At 35.4% G+C, this 24,062-nt stretch overlaps 2 protein-coding genes across 2 annotated transcripts in view; both read left to right on the top strand.

Moving 5' to 3' along the window:
- LOC111510462 (prostaglandin reductase 1) overlaps positions 1-24,062 on the top strand; it is a 503,388-nt gene that overhangs the window by 425,902 nt on the left and 53,424 nt on the right. The window lies entirely within an intron of this gene.
- Positions 1-24,062, top strand: part of ClC-c (chloride channel protein 3) — a 44,757-nt gene that overhangs the window by 5,348 nt on the left and 15,347 nt on the right. Inside the window, 9 exon segments of the mRNA XM_074171986.1 lie at positions 9,540-9,678; positions 15,109-15,135; positions 15,212-15,302; positions 15,508-15,757; positions 18,846-19,007; positions 19,462-19,609; positions 23,288-23,311; positions 23,314-23,426; positions 23,753-23,935. Of these exon segments, the coding sequence (XP_074028087.1) occupies positions 9,540-9,678; positions 15,109-15,135; positions 15,212-15,302; positions 15,508-15,757; positions 18,846-19,007; positions 19,462-19,609; positions 23,288-23,311; positions 23,314-23,426; positions 23,753-23,935 (1,137 nt within the window).

Here is a 24,062-nt window from a genome sequence, read left to right as displayed (position 1 = left end):
TTACAAACATTCAGACGTAAAATGTAGTTTACCATTTTTAATAGTTCAGGTATTTCAGCAATACTGGAAATAAACATTTGCATATTCGTAGGTGTAGACCATTTTATTCTGAGAAATAATTATAATGGGTATATGGGCAGATTTCCTCACGAAAATTATACTCGCCGTATGCAGGTAATATCAGGGGGCAACCATAATTTTCATAACTAGAGACGTAATTTTTATTTTTTGATGAATATTGTGAGAACAAAAAACCTAAATCGCCGAAAGTAATTCAAGTATGTATTTCGATTTTCCCACACTTCAAATGTTTCCGCTATTATTTTTTCTGCCTAGATAATGACTGAAATATTAATTACAGACGACGAGCAAAATATTTGTTGAATATATAATAGAGGAGCCTAAAATTACTGAAAATTCTGAATTTAAAAGTGAAGGGTTCGATTTTGTTCTGTCGGCTTAACTGTAAAGCTAGCAGAACTCATTTATTAAAAAACAATAGGTAGAAAATCGGGAGAGGTGGGAAATGGAGCATATAATATTCGCTTTCACAGTGTGTGCCTGTGGCAAAAACCAATACATGACAATTCGGCGAAACGGAGGAATAGAAGATCAATAGAGCCCAACTTTCACAGACGGTGTTTCGTTCATAAAATCCATTCTTCTTCAATAGTGATTGAACGCCGTAAGAGCGTTATAAAACGGTTAGAGTTATTCAACCTTTATAAAAATAACTGTTATAAACAGCCATAAAAATAACTATTAAATAGTTTCAGATAGAAAATTTTTTATTCTGTTCAGTATTTTTTCGAACAATATTAAGTCCTAAGTCAGTCCTAAGCTATCAGACCATTACATCGAGACCAATATGCATACAGGTCAGGTATGTCAACAGAAACGGCTCTATGTCGGGTAACAGAAAAAGATTATACTTACAAAAACAAGGAAGTACTTTTAGCTGCTTTCTTGGACATTGAGGGCGCATTTGACAACACGTCGTTAGAATCAATCATCCAGGCGTCGCGTCGAGGAGAAGAGGGATCGACAATACAAGCTGTAGGTGGGTAGACTGCATGCTTAGGGTAAGATTGGTATATACAACCATTATGGGGAAAACAGTCGTGGCACGGGTAGTAAGGGGCTGTCCTCAGGGAGGGGTTTATCCCCTCTGTTATGGAACCTTGTAATGGACGAGCTATTATGTCTCCTGGACCACAATGGGTATGAAGCACTGGGGCTATGCAGACGACTTAGTCATCTTAGTCAGGGGTAAATACAATAATTTAGTGAAGGGATGCATGCAGCAGGCTCTGAATATTATAACAAGATGGACCGAAGAAGAAGGGCTTAACATAAGCCCATCCAAATCGACCATAGTAGCTTTCACCAAGAGAACCAAAACGGAGGGTATCAGACCTCTAAAACTTCGAGATGAAGAAATGCAAGTGTCGGGGGAGGTTAAATATCTGGGAGTAATCGGTGGCCAAAGATGAAGCAGGCGACCGCCATCAACAAACTAGGCAAGGTGCAAAGACTTGCATGTTTGGGAATGATGGGAGCAATGAGAACTACCCCAACAACAGCATTGGAGACACTTCTGAATCTACCTCCATTACGCTTTGTGATAATAGGGGAGGCCAGGATGGGCCAATTCAGACTGGAAAACTCACCGAACTACAAAAGATCGGACCGAACGGAAATTTCGGAACATGTGGAGGAGCTCATATTGAATATGTGCACGGACCACATGACACCGAAGTACACCTTTAACACAAACTTCACGACCAAATTCATAAGCCGTGAAGAGTAGAAGACCATTAGTCATCACGAAAACATGTTTGGAAAAAACACCTGGTATACAGATGGATCGAAGACCAAACATGAAACGGGAGCTGGAATATACCGAGCGGATAGAAATTTAAACTACAGTTATCCGCTAGGACTATTCACATCCGTCTTTCAGGCGGAAGTGTATGCTATCAGCAAGAGCGCACTAGGAGCTCTGACAAACCCGAAAGTGACATCAAAACTGGTCTGGGAATGCCATGAAGAACTGAAAGAACTTGCAAACAGGAACAAATTAACTTTGTACTAGGTGCCAGGGCATTCAGGAATCACAGGTAATGAAAAAGCTGATGAATGAGCTAAACACAGATCATCAACTTCATATATAGAACCTGAACCAGCTCCATGGGTACCAAAATCATTGGTACGAAACCATATTAGGACATGGATCAATAAGAAGCACACAGAGTACTGGACAAAAGTACCTGGCAACAAACACAGTAGAACCTTCATTAGAGAATCGTCCGAGAAAAGAACCAAAGAACTACTTCAATATAGTAGGGATCAGCTCAAAATAATTACAGAGTTACTAACCGGTCATTGTCCGCTTAGAGGACACCTGGATAAAATGGGGCTGTACAACGGAGACCTCAGCTACAGATTATGCAACGAAGGGATAGAAACAGCTGTACAGCAGGCAATATATGGACGTACAAAATTACGTCCAGGAGAAACGCGGAACCTTTACAAACTAGTACAGGGAACGAGACTGGTGGAATGTGTGTCATGGGAAGATCGGAGAATAGACGCAATAAGCCCAAGAGGCTGCAGTGTTTCAAAAAAAGTCCTAAGTTGATTCGGTAGTTTTTTGGCATTTTGATAGTGACGCCTCAGATATTTGCTGTGATATGAATAAATAAAATAGGTTAAAGGATATCATTCGGGATTTTCTGTAAAACCTACTTATACTATTTGAAATTTTCATGTACCTCCCGGAAATGTGTCGTTTCTCAATATCATCATTTTCATCAATATCACCATCGGTGTGAAAATCATAATGGAAGGCCAATTGGAAGGAGTGAAATTATTGTTTCAATAGATCGGATATAGTCTGATATATATATATATATATATATATATATATATATATATATATATATATATATATATATATATATATATATATAATATATATATATATATATATATATATATAAATATATATATATATATATATATATATATATATATATATAATTAGTGGACACAACACTCCAAAAGTGAGGCATACCGTGGACACGTGTTTCTGGCTATTGGCCTCATCAGCGCGGTGCAGCCAAATGTAAAGATGGGCAACACTTGTTTGCCGAAAGCAGGAAACAACACATATGCACGGAGTCAACAACAGGAGCCAACCGCACATTTGTGGTTCCAGTTAGAAGACCTAGAATTCACAGGCTACATCTAACATGACCACGTAGGCAGCTATAGCTACCTGCGTGACATCCGGGTCCAGGATATAAATACAAAGAGAGATTTTATCGAGTGGGTATGATATAAAAATCAACACCCCACTCCAAAAGTGGGGTGTTGTGTCCACTAATTGTTTCATTTTTGATTTTTATATCATACCCACTCGATAAAATCTCTCTTTATATATATATATATATATATATATATATATATATATATATATATATATATATATATATATAAAAATCTAGAAAGGTTAATGCAGTCAAGCTGCTGGAAAATAATTCCATGAAAATCAAAAAATAAATAGATAAGTACTCTTTGATCATTCCCATATTGATTTCAATTTAAGAGCCACCGGTATACAGCTGTTTCAGCCTATTGGGCATCGTCAGTACCGGGCAGGCGGTCCTCGATTGAAGACAAAATGAGAAAAAACCAAGAAAGTACTTGGTTACTGCGTAAACGCAGCTATTTTTATCAAGTACTTTCTTGGTTTTTTCTCATTTTGTCTTCAATCGAGGATCGCCTGCCCGGTACTGACGATGCCCAATAGGCTGAAACAGCTGTATACCGGTGGCTCTTAAATTGAAATCAATATGGGAATGATCAAAGAGTACTTATCTATTTATTTTTATATATATATATATATATATATATATATATATATATATATATCGTTTTAGCTGTTCTTGTTGGGTTTCATAAGATTGCAATTTCAATTTCTGCGAAGTAACTAAGAGTTAATGAACAAAGGAAGAAAAACAAATGATGACATGCAACATTCCCTGTTTTTGTGCAAAAAGTTATTGGTAAGACCATTAAAAGAGACAATAAAATCAACATCGAGATTACATGTTTGAAAATAAAATAACAACCACCGATCTTACCTTTTAAGCTGCTAACCACTAGTCTGATATATAGCTTCACGAATGTATCGATACTAGGGGATATCTCTGTAGAAGTGAGAGATGAAATGTGACAACTTTGACATAATACGTTTTTTTATGTCAGTTACCAAAAATTTCAATTACTGAGGCGAAGGCTTGAAAGAATCAGTGTTTTTTCCATCGATTTATTTTTACCGATTCTGCTGATGAGATGAATCTGTTTTTCCAAACTGTTATTAAGATAAGTATTATCATAATTACATAAATTTTACTGATAACCAGTCCATACAAAGCTTATTGTTTAATCATCTGAAAATGAAACTTTTAACGGGTGATGATCAACTGTATTGCCAAACTAACTGACTATTATAAGAAAACAAGTATAGCTGAAGCACCAGTCAATCTAATAATAACACTGATTATCTTCAAACATGACTCAACCTTTGCAAACTCTTGCGAAGGAAGGTTCGAAATAGATTAACACTTCAATCTTGCAGACCACAATTATAATCTTCATGCAGTCAATGTTTCACTGTGGTTCTGGCGATAATTCAGGTCATTATTACGCATTGGTCAAAGACGAAACGGGCTGGTTTAAGTTTGACGATAGTCGTGTCACTATTAGTGCTCTGGCGATGTCTTGAATTGATTGGAGCCTCTGGAGACAACCTACATTTTGTTTTATGAAAGAGAGGGTTATCCTGCAGCTGAAAAAGCATATGCGCCACTGGAATCAATGTAGTTGCATAATTTCATGATTTGTATTACTTTCTTCTTTAATATATTCACATGATCTAAAGATTCTAAAGAGATAACATGTTCAGCCAGTCAATTTTACATCCTTTCCACCCTGTGATGACGAAAATTAAAGCTGTATCTTATTTCTTAATTTCACATATTTTATGAGGTGCCGCTTAGAGTATGTTATTATTCTCACGTAGATAGAAGTAGGTATTCCAAAATTCACTTACTTCTATATCATAAATTGTTCTAAATTATTTGGAAACGAGGCTACTAAGTAAAGATCAATGAAAATAATGATGGTGATGAATCTACGTTCAAAATACAGATGAATTTCATTTCTACGTTATATAAAATATCTACAGCACATGATCATAATCGAGAATGTAATTTAATGATTTCTTCAGAAATAAACTTAGGCAAGGAGGTCAGTAGACTTGGTGAATATTTCTAATAACATATTATTATCAAAATCTTAGTTTTTAGAAGTAAAAGGTATTATATGGACTAGATTTCTCTTTGTCAAATCAAAATTATATTTGATCTAATTACAAACCAGTTCAAATTAAAGTGAGAATATAATATGCATATATAACTTACCGCGGCTTCATTCGCATTTATGCCATTAAATAAGTGTCAGTACAATAGAAATGAATCAATATGAGAACTATATGACGTTAAAGTAGCTAGATTTTGAGATTTTTTTGACAAACAATTTTTATATCTTACATAAAAAATAATATTTTTTTAATAAAAAGTATTCTATGTTACTTCTAATACCTCCAAGAACATGTGTACAAAATTTCATGATGATCGGTTGAGTAGTTTTCGCGTGAAACCGTAACAAACAAACTTAGTAGGGATAGTGTTGATAATATCTATACGAACTAGTCACAATTCATCATGAACATTTGAACATCGACGGACATTTGAACATCGATCAAACGTCCAATTTTTAATGACTGGCGCATACATCAGGCTGACTTTGACCGATGACATGGGTTATGTTAACTTTGAGGACCGCTGTGGTTTGCGGCTTATTCGCATGCACCTGCGACTTTAGAAAACTCCACACGAAAAAGTCTAACGGGGTCGAATCGTACGATCTTGGTGGCCAGTTCACATCACTTTCACGTGAGATGACCATGCACCCATGCTCCAATTCAGGCCAAAAGAAGTTAGTTATCATCGACCTATAGTACTCTCGCCGTTGACAGTGATGGCCTGGCCAACGTCGTTCTCAAATAAATATGAACCGATGACGCCCGCCGCCAGCCCAAAATCCACACCAATCAGTGACTTTTTCATCGGATGCTCGTGGATCTCATGTGGATTAGTATCTCCTAAATTCGACAATTTTGTTTGTTCACGTACTCATTTATCCAGAAATGGGCCTCATCGCTGAAGATTTTTTTGGATGAAAATTTGGGTCAGTTTCCAACAGTGAACACACGTCGTTGTCTATGGTCGTTTATCTTCAGTTCCTGGGTCACTTGTATTTTGTTCGGATACAGGCCTAGGTTACGACGCAAAATTCGCCAAGTTGTGGCCTGCGGAAGGCCGAGTTTTTTTAAGCGACGCGAAATCAACTGCTTTGGATTCTCCTGCACACTCTCACAGACATTGGCGATGTTTTCAGCAGATCTTGCGTTTCATCAACGTACGGGTGTTGGTCGATTGTTTACTAAACCAGTGGACTCAAATTTATCCACCACTTTGCGAATATTCCTCCCAGTAGAACGATTATGACAACCGTAAAATGGGCGAAGCGCGCGTACGTTGTCTGAACGGAACACCTGTTCAATAAAACAATTTTATTATATGCACGTGTTGTTGAATACTATATCTGTCCATGGTGATTTGGCAAAACAGACTGAATAAATGACAACTAATTTGACAGATGTAGCTTAAACAAGGTGGCCGTTATCAATTGTTAAATTTCAGAAGTCCCTGTTGGAAGACCCTATGGTACGTCATCAATGTGGCGAAGGAGTCTCAGAGGCGGCGTAAGGCGATAAATTACTAACCGATAATTAGAAAGTTCAGTAAAACCAAAAGTAGAAAAATGTTTGTTTCCTTAATTTATTCTTTTTTTTTTTTTCAACTCTCGACGTAAAAGAGGGATGTTATGAGTTTGAATTATACCTGTATGTCTGTCTGTAGAACTGTAGCTCCTATACTAGTAGGTTGATTTTGATGCAGTTTTTTATTCAATACCTAAGTTTATCAGGATGGTTCTTAGATATTTTTATGAAAATGACAACAGTCGTTTAGAAGCTTGTTTCCAAGATTATAAAGAGAAATTATAGTTAACCATAGGTACATCCACTTGAGTGATCGAGATAAAATTCGACATTTTCAAGAGTATGTACAATAACATTTTTACTTCGACTTGATGCTGCAACCAGAACAGTCTGCAAAAGACTAACTTCTTGGCAACTTATAGCAGACGTGACGTGTTTGGGCTCATTTTGAAGATCTCAATGAGAAAATAGCTGCCGCGTTAGCTACTTTGACTGGGGTTTCGATACGGCGACCCAGACATATTTTTATTTTTCATTTGAGTCAGGTTTTGTTTTTTAATTTTGTTCAATGTCCCAAAAAAGTACATGAGTGAAAATTCTGGAAAGTGTTTTTTTAATGAATAGAAAATTGACCAATTTCAAATGTTTCTTTAATTTCATAAACCCTTCTTCTTGCGACATCAGAGGGCCTCGCGTAATATACCTTGCCCACATTAAATTTTGGTCTTGCGCCGCCACTGAGGAGTCTAAATCAAAACCTTTCATTATTAATTTTTTGAAAGAGAAATGAAATTTTTTATGTTTTACCACTTTTATTTGTAACTAACGTTACTGCAGTTTCGTCCTATATGGACATTCTCAAATTTATACAATTTTATTGAATAAGTTTGTATAAGTTGTATTGTATAAAAGTGGTAAAAAACATAGAAATTTTCATTTCTCTTTTCATTATGATCTCCTACCACGTAGTAACAGCCTGTCCACGGGACACTCGCCGATGCGAATATTCGCGCGGTGCGAAGCGTCTAGCGACTGAAACAAACGCATAGGAATGTACTTATGAAGCCACGCGCAACGGCGACCGGCGAAATGTACCGAGCGAATCGCTTGGGCGACTTGCGACGCGACCGGCGAGCAAAACAAATGCATGAATCTGTACGGCGCGAGCCACGGAGTAGTCGCGGTAGTCGCGGCGAATAGTGCAGTGATCAAACGAGTTTAGTTGTTTTCGCCGCGAAAAATGAATATCGAGACTTATTGCTGAATTATTATTGAATTATTGAAAAGTTAGAAATTCATTATTTATTCTACCGTCAATTACAAGTTAGAAGTTGTTTTTTGTTTTAGTTGTACGAAAAATTACTGTCATATAATTTACATTTTTGCAATAAATAACATAATTATCTGAGAGTGTTTTCATTTCATGAAATATTAATATACAGTGTAACTTTTAATTAGCTGATAATATTTTGGGCAAAGATAGTTCCAAATAAATTTAGTTATAAAAAAATCCGTTTGCGACCATTACTTTCTTGGGAAAAGTTGTTCATAATGATGGATACTATAGGTAATTCTCCAAAATATGATCAGCTAATTGAATATTACCTATATACATAGGTATATAGATAAATACGTAATGTAGATCAATATAGATGGATATATAGATAGGTAAGTACATACATTAATGTCAAAAACAAATTTTCAGCGGCACTTAAAATTCTATTTGCATTAACTTTTTTCTCCAATTCTGGTTGAATATTCATAAGAATATAATCGAAAGTTTCAATACTAATTCTGGTGTACTCAAAAAATTTTTCTGGATATAATCTGTATTTCTTATGGAATTCTGCATCTATACCCCGACTCTTATTCAAATCATGTACTCCACAATCTCTTCCAAATATTAGGTCTTGAACCAAAAAATTATTACTTTCTAAGCAATATCGAGATAATTTCGATAAAGACATTTCGCTGTCGGACTATTGGTCGCGACGGCGAACGTGACTGCCCGTGGCCTGCAAACGGTGTCGCGCGAATGGTCGCCTCGCTCCCCGCTTCGTCGTTCGCACCGCCGATCCCCGTAGCCAAGCCGTAACGGCTACATCCATCAATTTATTATTAATTTTTCATGTTATTCACATCTTAGAGTAGAAATAAAATTTTTTTGTATTTTTTCAAACTTTTACTCACAAAAAATATTTTAAACTATTCATTTCAAAAAAGAAAAAGAGAATAAGAAATTTCTGTTGATTTATTTTTCAGGAATTGAAGGTACATATAATTTAAAATAATGAATGAAATAAAATTATACAGAGGAATGTGATGAATGAAAAAACAAAACGCCAAATTTCGCTAAAGCGCTGAGAAGAAAACTAACTCATCGAGTAGGTATTGTAGGTACAACCCAACAAATAAACTACCATACAAAACTTCTTGACATAAACCTTTTACGGCCGATAACGGGTATCGATCGGAGGATGCCGCGCATGCTGAGTCGATCTTCGTTTGTTTCTGTATACAGTGTAATTCTAGTCGATATACGTTGTTTAATCCACCCCCAGTAAACAAATATAAAGACAACTAACGTTTACATCATTCTAATATGTGATCTTTGTCTTGTGTATAGTACGCAAACGGCAACAAGAGAGCAATCTTTGTGGCGTCTCCAGATGAAGCCATGATTGACATCCACACATCCGGTCTCGGGGCCGCAGAAGAACAACGGACCACTAGATTGGGAGAGGAGGATGATGGCATATCTCACTGTGAGTTTTTCAATTGGTAATCTGTAGTTTGGTTTCATGACGACTTTTCATGAGGATGGCAAAGCTATGAATTGTCGATATTCATAAATATCCGAATTGATAATTTCATTTTCTTCATGAACTACACTACACGATAAAATCGTAAGGTGTAGTTCATGAAATTACTATGGATCTTCATCAAGTAACGGCCGAATCAATCAGAAAATAATAATTTCAGCATCAAAACCAGATAAACTCGACCTTTGATACTGTTTGTGTCGTTCTCCGCAGAATATTATCGTGAGGAATTTATCCATAACTTAGATATTTCATCAAAATTCATTAACTGTGTGGAAATATTCAAGGAAGTTACCAAGTTTTATAGGTTAAAATGTGTGCAAATTCATATAATACATATGATTGTTTGCAATGTTGTTTATTTTTTTAAATATGTATCTAATTTGTCTGATGTTTTTAAATTAGTAATATTATCAACACGAAAAAACTACTTTTCGAGTCCTGAAGAAGAATTTTATTAAATTAGAAACGTCGGCAAGAAAACAATTGTTTTTTTAAAAAAAATCGATCCTGTTACCCAACCAACCTTTTTTCAGATAAATGACAAAGTTTGAGATTATGGATATTTATCTGAGAAAATTTTTAGGTCGAGATGAATGCATCGATATGAGAACAAAATACCAATTTTCTAAATAAATGTGACGTGGGAAGAAAGCAATTAATTTCAAATTGAACTCTTTAACAAAGATACGTACCTAGTTTATGCAACGAAGTAACTTTCAGACACAAACTGAAAAAAAAAGCCTTTTCGAAACAACTACTTCCATACGAACATTGGAAAAAAATACTTTCGAAATAACTACTTTTCATGCATGGAACATTGTCATCCTCAATACCGACATCAATGTTTCGGAATAAAACACTTGCCTTATTACCTCTTCAGCACCAATCTTGATAACATTACAAGATGAGTTAAATCTGCTCATGTTTTGACCTAGTTTTTTTGGATAAACAAATGAGTATTTCGAGAACAGTTCATTTTTAGTTTAGGGTGTATGACATGAACTCAGATTAGATTTATGCTAGGTATTCAAAAATGTGAAAATATATAAGGTGTTACATTTGAATTTAGGAAGTTGGTGCTAACTTCCGGTATAACCGAAAGTGTTGGAAAAAAGCCATTATTTTCATTCGATGAAGCATAATAAAAAAACCTATATTCGCCAGTTTTCAGGATATGAATCTTTTTATTTTATTTCCCAAATCATGGCCAACCGACGGTCATCGCCCTGTACCCTGTATATGATACTCAGTAGAAGTATACAATCCTAGATTGTATGGAGTTACATACCAAATAGTTCAGAAGTTATGCCAAAACATGAAGTAAAAAAGTTGATCTAAACGAAACTCAAACAATTTTTTCTTTTAATTATAAGGGGTATATTTTTATGAGAGAATATTCTTTGAGAAAAAAAGTTTTGGGTTTCTACTTCCCACATCAAAGCAGATGGTCAAACATTATCCCGTTTTGAGTTATATACGAATCAAATCACAATTATTCTTCCGGGAAGTTTTTTCCAGAATAAATAATCTCTCCTGAAAATTCTTCTTTTTCAAGATGTTCACAGTTTAAAGAAATCATGGTGTTTCTAAATTATAACAATTTAGTGTTTTCGAAGTGCTCAAAATCAGAATCATTCCGCATTCAAATAATGCGTATCAAAAAATCCTACGCAAACAAGGTACCAAATAATGAGTGTAATGACATATTTCGACATATCGCACCATTGAGTCAACAGTAAACAACTCACATGGCTCACTAATGCAAACAAAATCTTTTCACGTATATTTTATATCAGACATCGAAATTCCGATTGTTCTCATGCTAATACCAATTCGGAAAATTTACTATGAAGATTGTCTTCACGTGTAATGAGAGATAGCGAGTTTTATTAGTACCAACAGTATTCATTTTCTAATCATAAATTAAAAATGCATTTAACCCTGTTGAGCTAGCAAGCCAGGTTATGAGTGTAGGTTAATTTTAGGATATCGTGCTAGCTCAACGTTAATCTGGCAGAATTAAACTACAGAATAAAAACATTTTGTTGTATCAAACTACGCCATAATTTTTGGTCTCATTTTAGTCTCATATTCCCTCCCTATCGCTGATTTTCTATTTGTTAAAAAAACCGTGGGTTCTGCTAGTTTGACCATTAAGTTAGCAGTACCACATCGAAATCCTTCACTTGCAATAAATTTAGGCTCCTTTATTACCCCATTCAACAAATTTTTGCTCTACTTTTGATTTGAATATTTGGTTGATTAACTCAGACGCCCATGGTAAAGCGGAAATACTTAAGTGTGGAAAATCGGTGTTAGGGAAGAATAGCAGCCAAACTATAAATATTCAGGGAATGAAACAAAACAATTTTTGAAGAGAGAAAATTCCCCATAAAAAAGTCCCGTCTCCCGGAAATGTCCCTCCATTATTTATAATTATAATTTACCGCTGAAAATTGGGCTCCGCGCCCCTATAGCATAGCCGCACCGAAATTAATTTTTTATAACATTAAATGTTTATTTGAAGATATTTAAAAAAGCATAGCTGATTTGAAACATTTCGAAAAATAAGTTCGCGTTGGAAAAAATGTATTATCGTTTTTTTATTTAGTTATTTTTTTCTTAATTAATAAATTATTATCACACATCTGCTCTAGTAAATAGTTGAATAAAAGTTTAAATGTCACTGTTCTAGAGTTTGAAAGCCGTGGATTTTTGGAATTTCTTCCTGGCGTTTCGCTGACGCGAGTGGCTAGCTTCTTCAGAGGTTTAATCATCATGGCTTGCTGTCTGTTGACTAACTTTTAGGCTTCGTAAAGCGTATCAGATAATCAGTTGTATTGGGTACCTGTATTTGTACCTGTACTCGTACCTGCACTTGTACCTGTAGTTGAACCTGTAAAATTCACATTCTTGCTGCCTGTTGTCATTATGTTCGTTATTCTCGAATTCCTTAAAATGGGGTTCCATATTCGATTGAGGTTCGCCGCTTCTACGGGAGGCAGTAGAGGCAAACACACGGAGAATTTCAACAGAAAAGTTTAAATAATGAACCTAAAAAAATTTCGCCTCGTGTAGCTTTTCTTGTATGCATACAAACTTAAGAATATTATGGATAAAAGTTCATTAATGTTTGTTATTTTGTATATTATAATTATTTCAAGTGAAAAAGTTTATATATATATATATATATATATATATAATATATATATATATATATATATATATATATATAAATGAAATGAAGGTTAAAAATTGTTTTTCAATATTTTGATTTTAAGAATTTTCATTAACAAATGACAGTAAATAATCTCAGTTATATTTCTTACGTCATTTGTTAACAAATTGTTTACAAACAAACAAGTGTCTACACTGGTTCACGTTGGCTTCTTGTAGTCGGTTGCATTAATATTATGACTCATATTATAAAGAAACTAACTTGGTAGTGAAACAGACAAAAATTTTGTTAAATGTGTTTAATATAAATCCAGAAAGATATTACATTACACTAGAATGTCATTTTTGAAAAATTACTTTTTTTTGCGCCACCACCCAATCCATGTCTTCCTTGGGGGAAGCAGCGGTCTTGTTTTAGTCAAATATATAAATTTGCCAGGAAAATCGAATCAAAATAAAATGTATAGCTCAAAAACAGCGCAGGTATTGAAACTATATGATTATTCAATAATGTTTTTTTATTTATGAAATGTTATAAACGGTAGTGACACATCGATAACATTTTTTCTGCAGATTCGTTATTTTCAAAAATATTCTAGTAACAAATTTCATAATCCGAAATATTACTTCATAAAACTGTAAAAAAACGCTCCGTATTTTTTTAAAACATATTAAATGCTTTAAACACGATCAAAGAAACTCTTCAACTTAAAAATATTTATGAAGTCATCTCCATAAATGTCTGATCGTTTTTCGTTATATCATTAATACACTGAACCGTTACTCGCCAAAAATTACCACTATCCATGAACCACTTCATCTGAGGAAGCTACTGTGAAGCGAAACGTGTCTTTAATAGAGTTAAGAAAAATGTTTCATTATCATGGATGGTATCAGTTTAATCATCAGATATTCGACATAATATTTTATAATGCTATACGAAGTCAATTCAAAAAGTAAGGTGAATGTTCAAATTTCGCGGGCCACGTACATTCGATTAGCAATTTTTTTTTGTTGGTACACTTGTTTCGAACTTATGTTTACAGTTTCAGCTGTTTAACATGCGTAGTTTGTTGGTGACGGGCATAAAAGTTAGAAGTGTTTTGCTTGTTCGGTGATTTTATGCTATCGGAAAAAAAAGGAATTAAGTGTTCAACACACTTGAAATGTTGACAGTGGCAAACAGTAATTGTACACTGAGTCGGAAAAATGTTTACAAGTGGTATAAGCTATTAACAGAAGGTCGAGAAGATGTGAAGGACGGCGCTCACCCTGGACGCCCGAGAACATCAACAACCGACGAGAAAGTGAAGAAAATTGTTATGGAGAAGCGTCGAATCACTATTAGAGATGTTTCTGAGGATATCGTCATATCGGACGGCTCATGCCATGCAATTTTTTGGGAAATTTTGGACATGAAGCGTGTGGCAGCGAAGTTCGTTTCAAAATTGCTGTATTTTGACCGTCGCATGAGCATCGCTCAGGAATTGTTGACGTCAACGACGATCCAGATTTGCTTAAAAGCGTCATAATTGGTAACGAATCATGGGTATATGGGTATGACATCGAAACCAAAGTCCAATCGTCCCAATGGAAGAGCCCAGAAGAGCCAAGACCAAAAAAAGCAGGCCAAGTACAATCAAATGTCATTTTTTTGCTGACTTTTTTTGACAACCATGGCGTAGTGCATCAGGAATTCTTGCCACACGATCGTACGGTTAATAAGGAGTATTATTCCGAAGTTATGCGACGCTTGCGAGAAGCAATACGAAGAAAAGGTCCTGAATTGTGGAAAAAACAATTCATGGCTTTTGCATCACAATAATGCTGCTGTTTTAGCCACCGTATCCACCAGATTTGGCCTGCAGCGTCTTTTTCCTGTTCCAAAGAATGCCAAGACCTATGAAAGGACGGCGTTTTCGGACGATTGAAGAGATAAAAAGCGAATCGCTGAGAGACCTCAGACAAACCAAAAAGTGCATATCAGAACGGCTTCGACGATTGGAAAGAACTCTCATAAGTGTATTATATCTGAGGAAGAATACTTTGAAGGGGACAAAATATATATTGATGAATGAATAAATTTGTTTTGATAGAAATGAACATTCACCTTATTTTTTGAACACACCTTGTAAACTCTAAATCTGAAGTCAAAAGTTTATCTGAAAATAATATTCGTTTACATTATTTCAGATTCTGTATCTTATTCGGGAACACATGGTGAGTATATTACGAAATTTGAATTAAAATGCCAATGCTGTCACATAGATGCCGACATGAGTCATCTTTATTGCAGAATCAGCAGACATTCCTGGTATTGGACAGTATGAAGATTTTCATACTATCGATTGGCAGCGGGATATTGCCAGAGACCGCATGCGACACAGGTAATTTTAAATTGATATTCAGAAGTTAAACGTGACCGGCAGGGCCCGCAAAGACTCTGATCTTGGACAGTTTGCTTATCAAGACAAATTAGTCGAAAATATTATAAAATTATCATTCATAGAAATAGAAACAGATTGAAAGGACCAACTCAGCCTCGAAAATCAAACAACATGACGATAATATACTGAAATATTTTTTTCGTAGGTACATCGTCAAAAAGAAACAGGATTCCCTTTGGAATTTGATCGAAGGGGCCCACGATGCTTGGTCAGGATGGCTGTGTGTTCTGTTGGTGGGACTATTCACAGGCACTGTTGCAGGTGTCATCGACATCGGGGCCAGTTGGATGACAGATCTGAAATTTGGTCTTTGCCCTCAAGCGTTTTGGTTAAACCAAGAGCAGTGCTGTTGGTCGTCTAACGAGACAAGTTTCGAAGCTGGAAATTGCTCACAGGTAGAAAAAGTTTCATTGTGTCTAGTTATATGGTACTGATGAAATGTGTCAAAAGAATTCGACCATATTTCAATGCTTTGCGTGATATCCGTTTTAAAACCACTATAAACTAGTTTATTAACAATCAAAATGAAGATTACATTTTCATGCAGTTCTTCAATTAGACTCACCTGATATAGTATGAAACAAGTTTGTCTTCCACTACTTTTCTTTGATCGTCATGTTTTTCCCATTGGTGTTTTATGCAGTTTTCGTCATTCTACAAAAAGAGAAATAAATCAGTTTTGCTTGGATCTATGAAACTGTCGTAAAATCTATACGAAATAGTTGAACTAGAACTATTAGGAATTAAAAATATGTAGGTACTCACTACAGTCCTTAAAGGAACATAAACGTTAAATTTCAAATGTCTTGGTTATTATAATTATGTTGACCAAAAGGCTGTTCCACCTCAAAGTTCATGAACTTTTTTTGCACATAACGAATATCTGAAAACTCAAGATATTATAGCTTCTAGAGTTTAACTATTAGTTGTTTTCAATGATATCTGCAGGAACTAATATCATATCTTCAAAGGTTGTCACATATGGGGTATTATCACCTCTTCTGCAATCTCTATCATCATCATTAAAGTAAAGAATGATGAGGTAATCTTGAAACACTTGCAAATGTCCCTAGCCTCAATACATCAGAGGCCTAATTCTAGAGTTATTGGAGTCAATAAGAAATGACGTCAGCGGTAATTTGGCGCAGTGGTAGTGGGACTTTATCTAGTTGAAGCTGGAATGATTCTGCAACGTTACTTGACTGACGGACTGCGAATATCCATGATGCTCCCTAGGTGGCTTGAGGATTTATTAACATTGCCTTTCCAGGGCACGAGGTTAATGACCAATGTAGTCGATGCCGATGACACCCAACAAAAAAAAGACGTCATATTCAACTATCCTTAATGATCAACATATGGCATATAATGTCAAATTAAGTCATTTTAGCGTCTCTTACCAGTAGAAAAATATTCACATGACTCGAAAATTAGGTCCCAGGACTGCGAGAAAATAAATAAATGTCAATTCTTACACCAGAGCTGTTTCCAATTAGTGACTTGGAGCAATTGTATTGTTCTCTCCGAAGCTATAACGATAAAGTATTTCGGAAAGACTTGAGGTCTGAAACCAAAAACTACATTCTGTAGATGGGTACCAATGCCTCATCGCCAAAAATTTGAAGCCAGCTAAGTATGACCTCCATGAATCGTGAAATGGTTATATACAGCCACCAAAAAGGCACACCATACGAGACTAACAAAATGCATCGTATACTACTGGTTTCCCAGATGGATAAACCTTCAGAAAAGGTGAGCTTCTGGCCCCGTGGACTCTCGAGAAGCCACATGACAAATAAAATGTCATTAGAATAAAGCCAAAGACTTCATTATTTTCACAAGATTTTATTTCGGTTGCTTTGTATGCATGTCAGTTCGGAAAATTCTGGAAACTGAATTTTGCACATACGTTTACTTTGGATGACATTGCATGATTGGGTAAGAAAGTCATTTTTATTACCTCTCATAGTATAGGTATCAAATGAAAGTGTTTACTGAAAAGAATACGAGAAATAAAATTACATTTATCTAAATCTAATATGGCGGACTCCTAATGATTGGGGACCATGTTCTTTCATGCATTCCCATTATATGACGCGTGCTACACGCTCAGTTTGGCATCAGGTCAGTCCATGACCTTGATCACGAATGAACTGATGACAAACTGATTGACCCATGAACGACATTACTTTTATTATTCATCATTATGACGGGTGAGTAATGTCGCTCATGTCATCAGTTCATTCGTGATCAAGGTCATGGACTGAACTGATGCCAAACTGAGCGTGTAACATCCGTCTATGGAACGCACTTAAGCGGAAAAAATCTAAATAATAAAATAAGATGGTTGACACACCAATATTAAAGAGTTATAGCACGATACAGGTTGGATATAGCTTGGTGGTGCTCGAACGAATGTTGTAGGAACAGGGCGTAGCGAAAAGAAATACCTGGGGGGGGGGAGAAAATCCAAATTTTCCCAACCCCACCAGCAAAAGTTCCCAACTTTCGAAAAAATGAAAGCCAAGGATTACTTACTACTATATAATATATTAATTTTCTTACTTAGCTATTCAAAGATTGGCTGAATACTTATGCCCGTTAGGGTATGCACAAACAAAAATAAATGTTGTTAATTATAAAAATAATAATGGGAATTATTCTACTTTGGACCAAGGTCCTTGTTCTTCCACCATATCCACCATGTATAGGAATATTCAATACAAATGAAAGGAAACAACACTTAAATAATATTGTGCTTATTGTTTTCTACTATTATTTTTTCTACCTCTCGGCCCGAAATTTCCCAACTTTTCCAAGTCGAAAAAACAGCGAAAAGTTGGGAATTTTGTAAAATTGTCACTTCAAAATTTGTGGACTGTTCAGGACTGTTCTCTTACTTGGGAGAAATTGAACTTAAGTTTTCAAACAACTCAGAATTTGGCATCTCCAAGTTATGCATGGTGGGAAATCCCAACCTTCTCCTGGTTCTTTCCCTTTCCTTATCAACTCGCCCTTTCTTTTCTCTCATTTTTATTTTTTAAATTTTTTTTAATTTTTTTACTATTATTTTTCTGTATCTTCACGGCCCAAAATTTTACCAACTTTTTCCCAAGTCGAAAAAGCAGAGGGGAGGCTTTCCCCCAGTCCCCTCCCATGGCGACGGCCCTGTGTAGGAATCAACCATGCAATAATGACGCGTTAAATGAAATTAATATACTAAAGAATAACTAAATATTAAAGAATTAATAGTAAAACAACATTAACATGCTCCTAAAAATAAGTATTAAACGAATTCAAACCTATCAATTACATTATACAATTATACGATATTGTCAAACATACTGCATTAGAAGATGGAAGGTATTGTAATTGTTATAATAAACTGCAACAGTAGCAAAACGTATTGTTTTATTCAATAAACATATTTAATATCTTTATTAGTGAATTTCAGAAAACACTTCTAATGATTTTTTTTTTCAGTGGTCAACCTGGGCCGAAATTTTGGGCCAGAGTCGAGTGGGGGCCGGATCATACATAATCTCTTATTTATTTTACATAGTGTGGGCGTTACTCTTTGCCGCACTTTCTGCATCCTTGGTGCGTATGTTTGCCCCGTATGCCTGCGGATCTGGTATTCCTGAGGTAAGTCTACTACAGCTCGTCACCTAAATATTAACTTTCGAAACTCGTTTTTCAAATATATTTTTCAAATATATATATACCTACCTGATTCTCAGTTTCAATTTTCTCTTCTTGAAAATACATATTTAACCATGACCACAATTTTGGTGGCCATTGTAGCGCTACGAAAATTGTGGTGTGGCACATGAACGAACTCCACTACAGTCCAGCAAAAACACCAGCAGTTCAAGTTTTAAGCACTGGATTCTACACTGAAGAGAACCGTTAACGATATCTGTGAGAATACTTCGATTCTACTAAATAGTTTGTCAGCGGCAATGACAAATAGTGCTGCTGAGTGTGCAAGTGTGAATGAGCCCTTAGCATTGTAATGCCATGTCTTTAAATTGTACCTTCACCCAATCCACAAGTCCATAATCACAACTTAATATGGTATTTCTACTTTTTTTTTTAGATAAAAACTATCCTTAGTGGCTTCATAATCAGAGGGTACCTGGGCAAATGGACGCTGATAATAAAATCTGTCGGTCTCATACTGTCAGTATCGGCAGGACTGAGTTTGGGTAAAGAAGGTCCCATGGTACACATTGCGTGTGCAATAGGTAAGTCCTAATGGGTCGACAACAAACCATTAATAATACAATCATCGATCAGTTCACGTCATTTCCACATAGGAGTGTCTCTTTTAAACGTGAACGTTCATCAAATTAATTATATAGTCTGCTTCCCTTTAGAATGTTGGTATGTGATGTATTGTGGTATAAAGTTTTATACTCTATTCGAATAGTTTTACAAAAGAAATCCTTTTCAAATTAATTGTAGGCAAAACCCTAAACATTTCATCCAAACGGGTGTAAAAAAATAAAAATAGTTAATGCTTCGTATTGATTGAACTATTTTAAATCAACCTTGAAAACCTGAAATTGGAGTGTTGTTTGTAAAGCTGTGGAAAATATTCTCTTGGTCATGAATTCGGTTTGGTTTATTTATTTGATTGAAAATTTCATCAGATCATGTTCAAATAGCACTTAGTCAATCATTTCACACTCCTTCGATTGTAACAATTTGTTTTTGTGAGCTCTTCTTGAAAAATAATCAAATTCTTGGTCAGATCCAATATTTAACTAGAGACATACACGTTGTTCATTGACTTGAAAAAATATCTGTTCTCACACCATTCAATCGGAGATTCAAGAATTCATCATTGTCAGCAGAGATACTATCTTCAGTAAAGTTTATCGTTATACTAGCAGGATATTTAGACCATAATGAATTTGATATCAATATTCTAAATACACCGATATGACATTACTATACACTATACAGGAGCTACATTGAAGCATTTCCATCACTCCTACAATATTGACGAAACATAAGTATTGCCGAATGTTTGAGGTTCTGATTTTCATTGACTTACAAAGTCAGCAGGTTTCGAATCTAAAAGATGACGATTGAATGAGACATTAAAAATTATTAAGAACGGTAATTTGTGACGAGACTAAATTTTCGTAACCTGGAATGGAAATATATTAAAAATATGGTACAGAAAAAAAAATAGAATGTCAGTGACTTACAAGAAATGAAATCAATCAGTAATAATAATAATAAGAAGTACATTGGACAAGGAATCCCAATATGAATTGCCACATCTAACGGCTAACAAGTAGTGAAAAACATCTGTTTATAGAAAACCTTGTCACATGAGGTAAGGGTACCTGAATTACAAATCCAAGACCATAATGAATCGAACATTCAGTCTGCAACATGAAGGAAACTCTAGACAAGGATCCTGGCCATAACAAGAAGGATCTCCAAACCAACAGATAGAACACACATTTTCCAGAAAACGACAAGATCTCAGCGAAAATGAAAAGTAATTACAGCCAGTTATATTCCTGTTTTACGTAAAGTGACAGTCGGAAGGTATCAAAAGAATTGGATCTAAGTATAACATTAACCACCAAGAATTACGTTTTATCGGGTATCATATGAATGCAGCAAGTCCTACATGGAGAAACCAAGAGATCATTCGTATTGACAAGCACGAAAAGAACGCTCGGCGAGGAGAAACCATCAAATCAGAAATAGTTTGTTTGAACTCATCAACATATTATTCTGGGATCCCTCATGTACTTGATCATCTGTTAGATCATTCTAATAATCGTTTTTTGTGCATGAACTTCCTCGATTTGTTATTTATGAAAAACGAGCATTAGTTAAGAAAATACGACATATGGAATTGAAAATAGTATATTAAAGTAAAGCCTTTAAAGCGCGCGAATTTGGCAGTCCAATGGCACAGCAAGTATTTTAAAGGCCAGTTATCCCTGAATATTTTACGCTATCTTTTCTTTGTTATTACTACAAAAATTAAAATGAGAATTTCTAATGTAACGATACTGGAAAAAACCGCACCGCTTATTGGTCTGCAACATACAAAAATTGTTTTACCACCCGTTTATGTGTAATATCAATCATCACTATTTTGACTCGAAGCGGCTAATGATCCTAAAAATCGATACTGTCAAAATAATTTTAAAAAAATGCACGTATAGTCAGTGGGCATACTTGAAGGCTGGCTATAAATCAAATCATCTAAGAGAACAATTCGTTCAGGCCAGTCTCAACAACCTACACAGTAGGTTAATGGACTGACACCTATCAGAAAACAACTACTCCCCTGGCTATAATCCAACGCCCTTCTTGGTATTAGCCAGGGGAGTAGTTGTTTTCTGATAGGTTTCAGTCCATTAACCTACTGTGTAGGGTGTTGAGACTGGCCTGAACGAATTGTTCTCTTAGATGATTTGATAATAAAAAATGATGATGTGACATTTAGTTGTGAGTGGAATGAGAAGAAATTTATTCACCTGGCCACCCAGAAAGTGAAGTTCCTTTCAAAAAGGTGGCTAATCAAACAAAGAAACAGAAGATGAAGATGAAAGCTGCCTAACTTTATGTTGTGTTAAAAATAGTTTTTCACCGCTTAACAGCTAACGCACCCTTACAAACGACAAGTCGAAACTTGTGCGAGCTAAGGACTAACGAGGTCTTACCTTTTAATGTGTGATACCTAACACGGGTTCGACGATAGCGAGTGAAAATCGAGCGTTCTGCCTGCGGCTTGAACCATCGACTCACATTCATTTTAATCTATAGAAAAAATTCCTACTTGAAAATTTCTATTAGGATATAAGTTCATAATTGATATAGAACCTTTTGATATATAAGAAGAAGTAAAATAGAAATTTGTAGGGCAACTGCATTTTTATTTCTTTGGTCTCGGAAAAAATACTCCTGTCATCACAAAAAAGTATTTTCTCAAAATTCTCAATTTTATATGAAAATACCCCAACCTTCTGATATCTTTTATGCCAAATTTACGAACAGTTCGTCAAGCGAAATGTTTCTGTAGGTTATGTCGAATGCCGCGAAAAAGTAAAAAAAGGATTGAACGTGGAGACAATTCCAACAACTTTAATTAGAACTTGCGAGCGGCGGCGCATAGTTTGAAAATCAGTTTAATTTGGCTACCGACCGACCGGTCGGTAGCCAAGCGGTTCGGCGTGGGTGATTTGTTCACTCACTCGAATTGACTGCCGTGTTGGTCGGTGGTTCAAGCCCTAGTCTGAACGATCGATCTTCACTTGCTATCGTCCAACCCGTGTTAGGAATCACACGTTAAAAGGTAAGACCTCGTTAATCCTTAGCTCGCACAAGTTTCGACTTCTGAGGGTTGTCGTTCGTAGGGGTGCAACAGCTGGTTAACGGAAAACAGATTTTAAACAGACAGATTTAAACAGATTATTGATTGAAGCAATTTAGAGAAAGTAGTAAACTAATGATTTTGTTTCGGCGTCAAACGGCATCGACTGTTATGGTCATCAGCATCGTGCTCTGGGTGGCAGTGTAAATAAACCTCCGAGCCACCTTGGAAGCATCATGGCTATTCCCAGTCTCCTCAAACATTTCAAGTAACCAAATCAATCCAACTATAACTTGAAACATTCTATCAAGAAAAAATATGTGGTCGCAGTTAGGTACAAACCTACAATCATGAGTCGGGCACATTACACTATGAAGTAAATTCAATAATGATAACATTTATTGGTTTGAAAATCACCATCTTAATGCATTGCTAGTAGAAAAAGGAGTATTTTGTAATTATATTAAAAGAACGTCAATTATATTGAAAGAACGTCATATATTTTGATACTAACTAAACTGTATATTCTGAAATAACTAATTCTATTGAAAGATTACCGTGTTAACCATTGTAGGTAATATTTTATCATATCTATTTCCAAGTACGGGAGGAATGAAGCAAAGAAGAGGGAGATTCTATCAGCTTCGGCGGCAGCTGGGGTGTCTGTTGCTTTTGGCGCACCCATTGGAGGAGTACTCTTCAGTTTAGAGGAGGTGAGTATCCTAAACACTCCATTGGAAACATGCTAATTATGTCATGTATTGAACTGCTTTGTTTGCTGAAAATAACCACTTTCTCAAAAATAAAATATATTTTCAATAATACTTTTGAAGTACTTACCATTTTTAATGTATTTTTTATAACCTTATAAGTCAGGGGGAAAGTTATGTAGACAGTTAGGTTACCATGAAGTGAAACTCTTTGAATGTGAACATAAAATCTACCGGAAATAGAATATAAATCAAGTAAAGGTGGACCTTTTTCGTTTCATGAAGATTTATGAATGTTATTAGTTTCAACAAATAGTATTTTTTTACAGGTCAGCTACTACTTTCCTCTGAAAACTCTATGGCGCTCATTTTTCTGCGCCTTGATCGCGGCATTCGTTTTGAGATCAATTAATCCATTTGGTAATGAACATTCTGTTCTCTTCTACGTGGAATATAACAAACCATGGATATTTTTCGAGCTGATCCCATTTATTGGATTGGGAATTATTGGGGTAAGTTCAAAAACATTTTTGCATGATAAATTTCTTTCAAAGTAGTTATGATTCTCACACGCAGGATAACAATGATAATAAATAAGCAGGAATAGCCGTTCAACATCTGATGCCTTTGGCCACTTAA

Source organism: Leptinotarsa decemlineata, unplaced genomic scaffold (assembly GCF_025532065.1).
Source record: "Leptinotarsa decemlineata unplaced genomic scaffold, Ldec_3_MD MMD2_tig00000035_RagTag_RagTag, whole genome shotgun sequence".
Classification (NCBI taxonomy): Eukaryota; Metazoa; Arthropoda; class Insecta; order Coleoptera; family Chrysomelidae; genus Leptinotarsa; species Leptinotarsa decemlineata.
The sequence above is the reverse complement of the archived record's forward strand: the minus strand, read 5'-3'. Positions and strand labels throughout refer to the sequence as shown.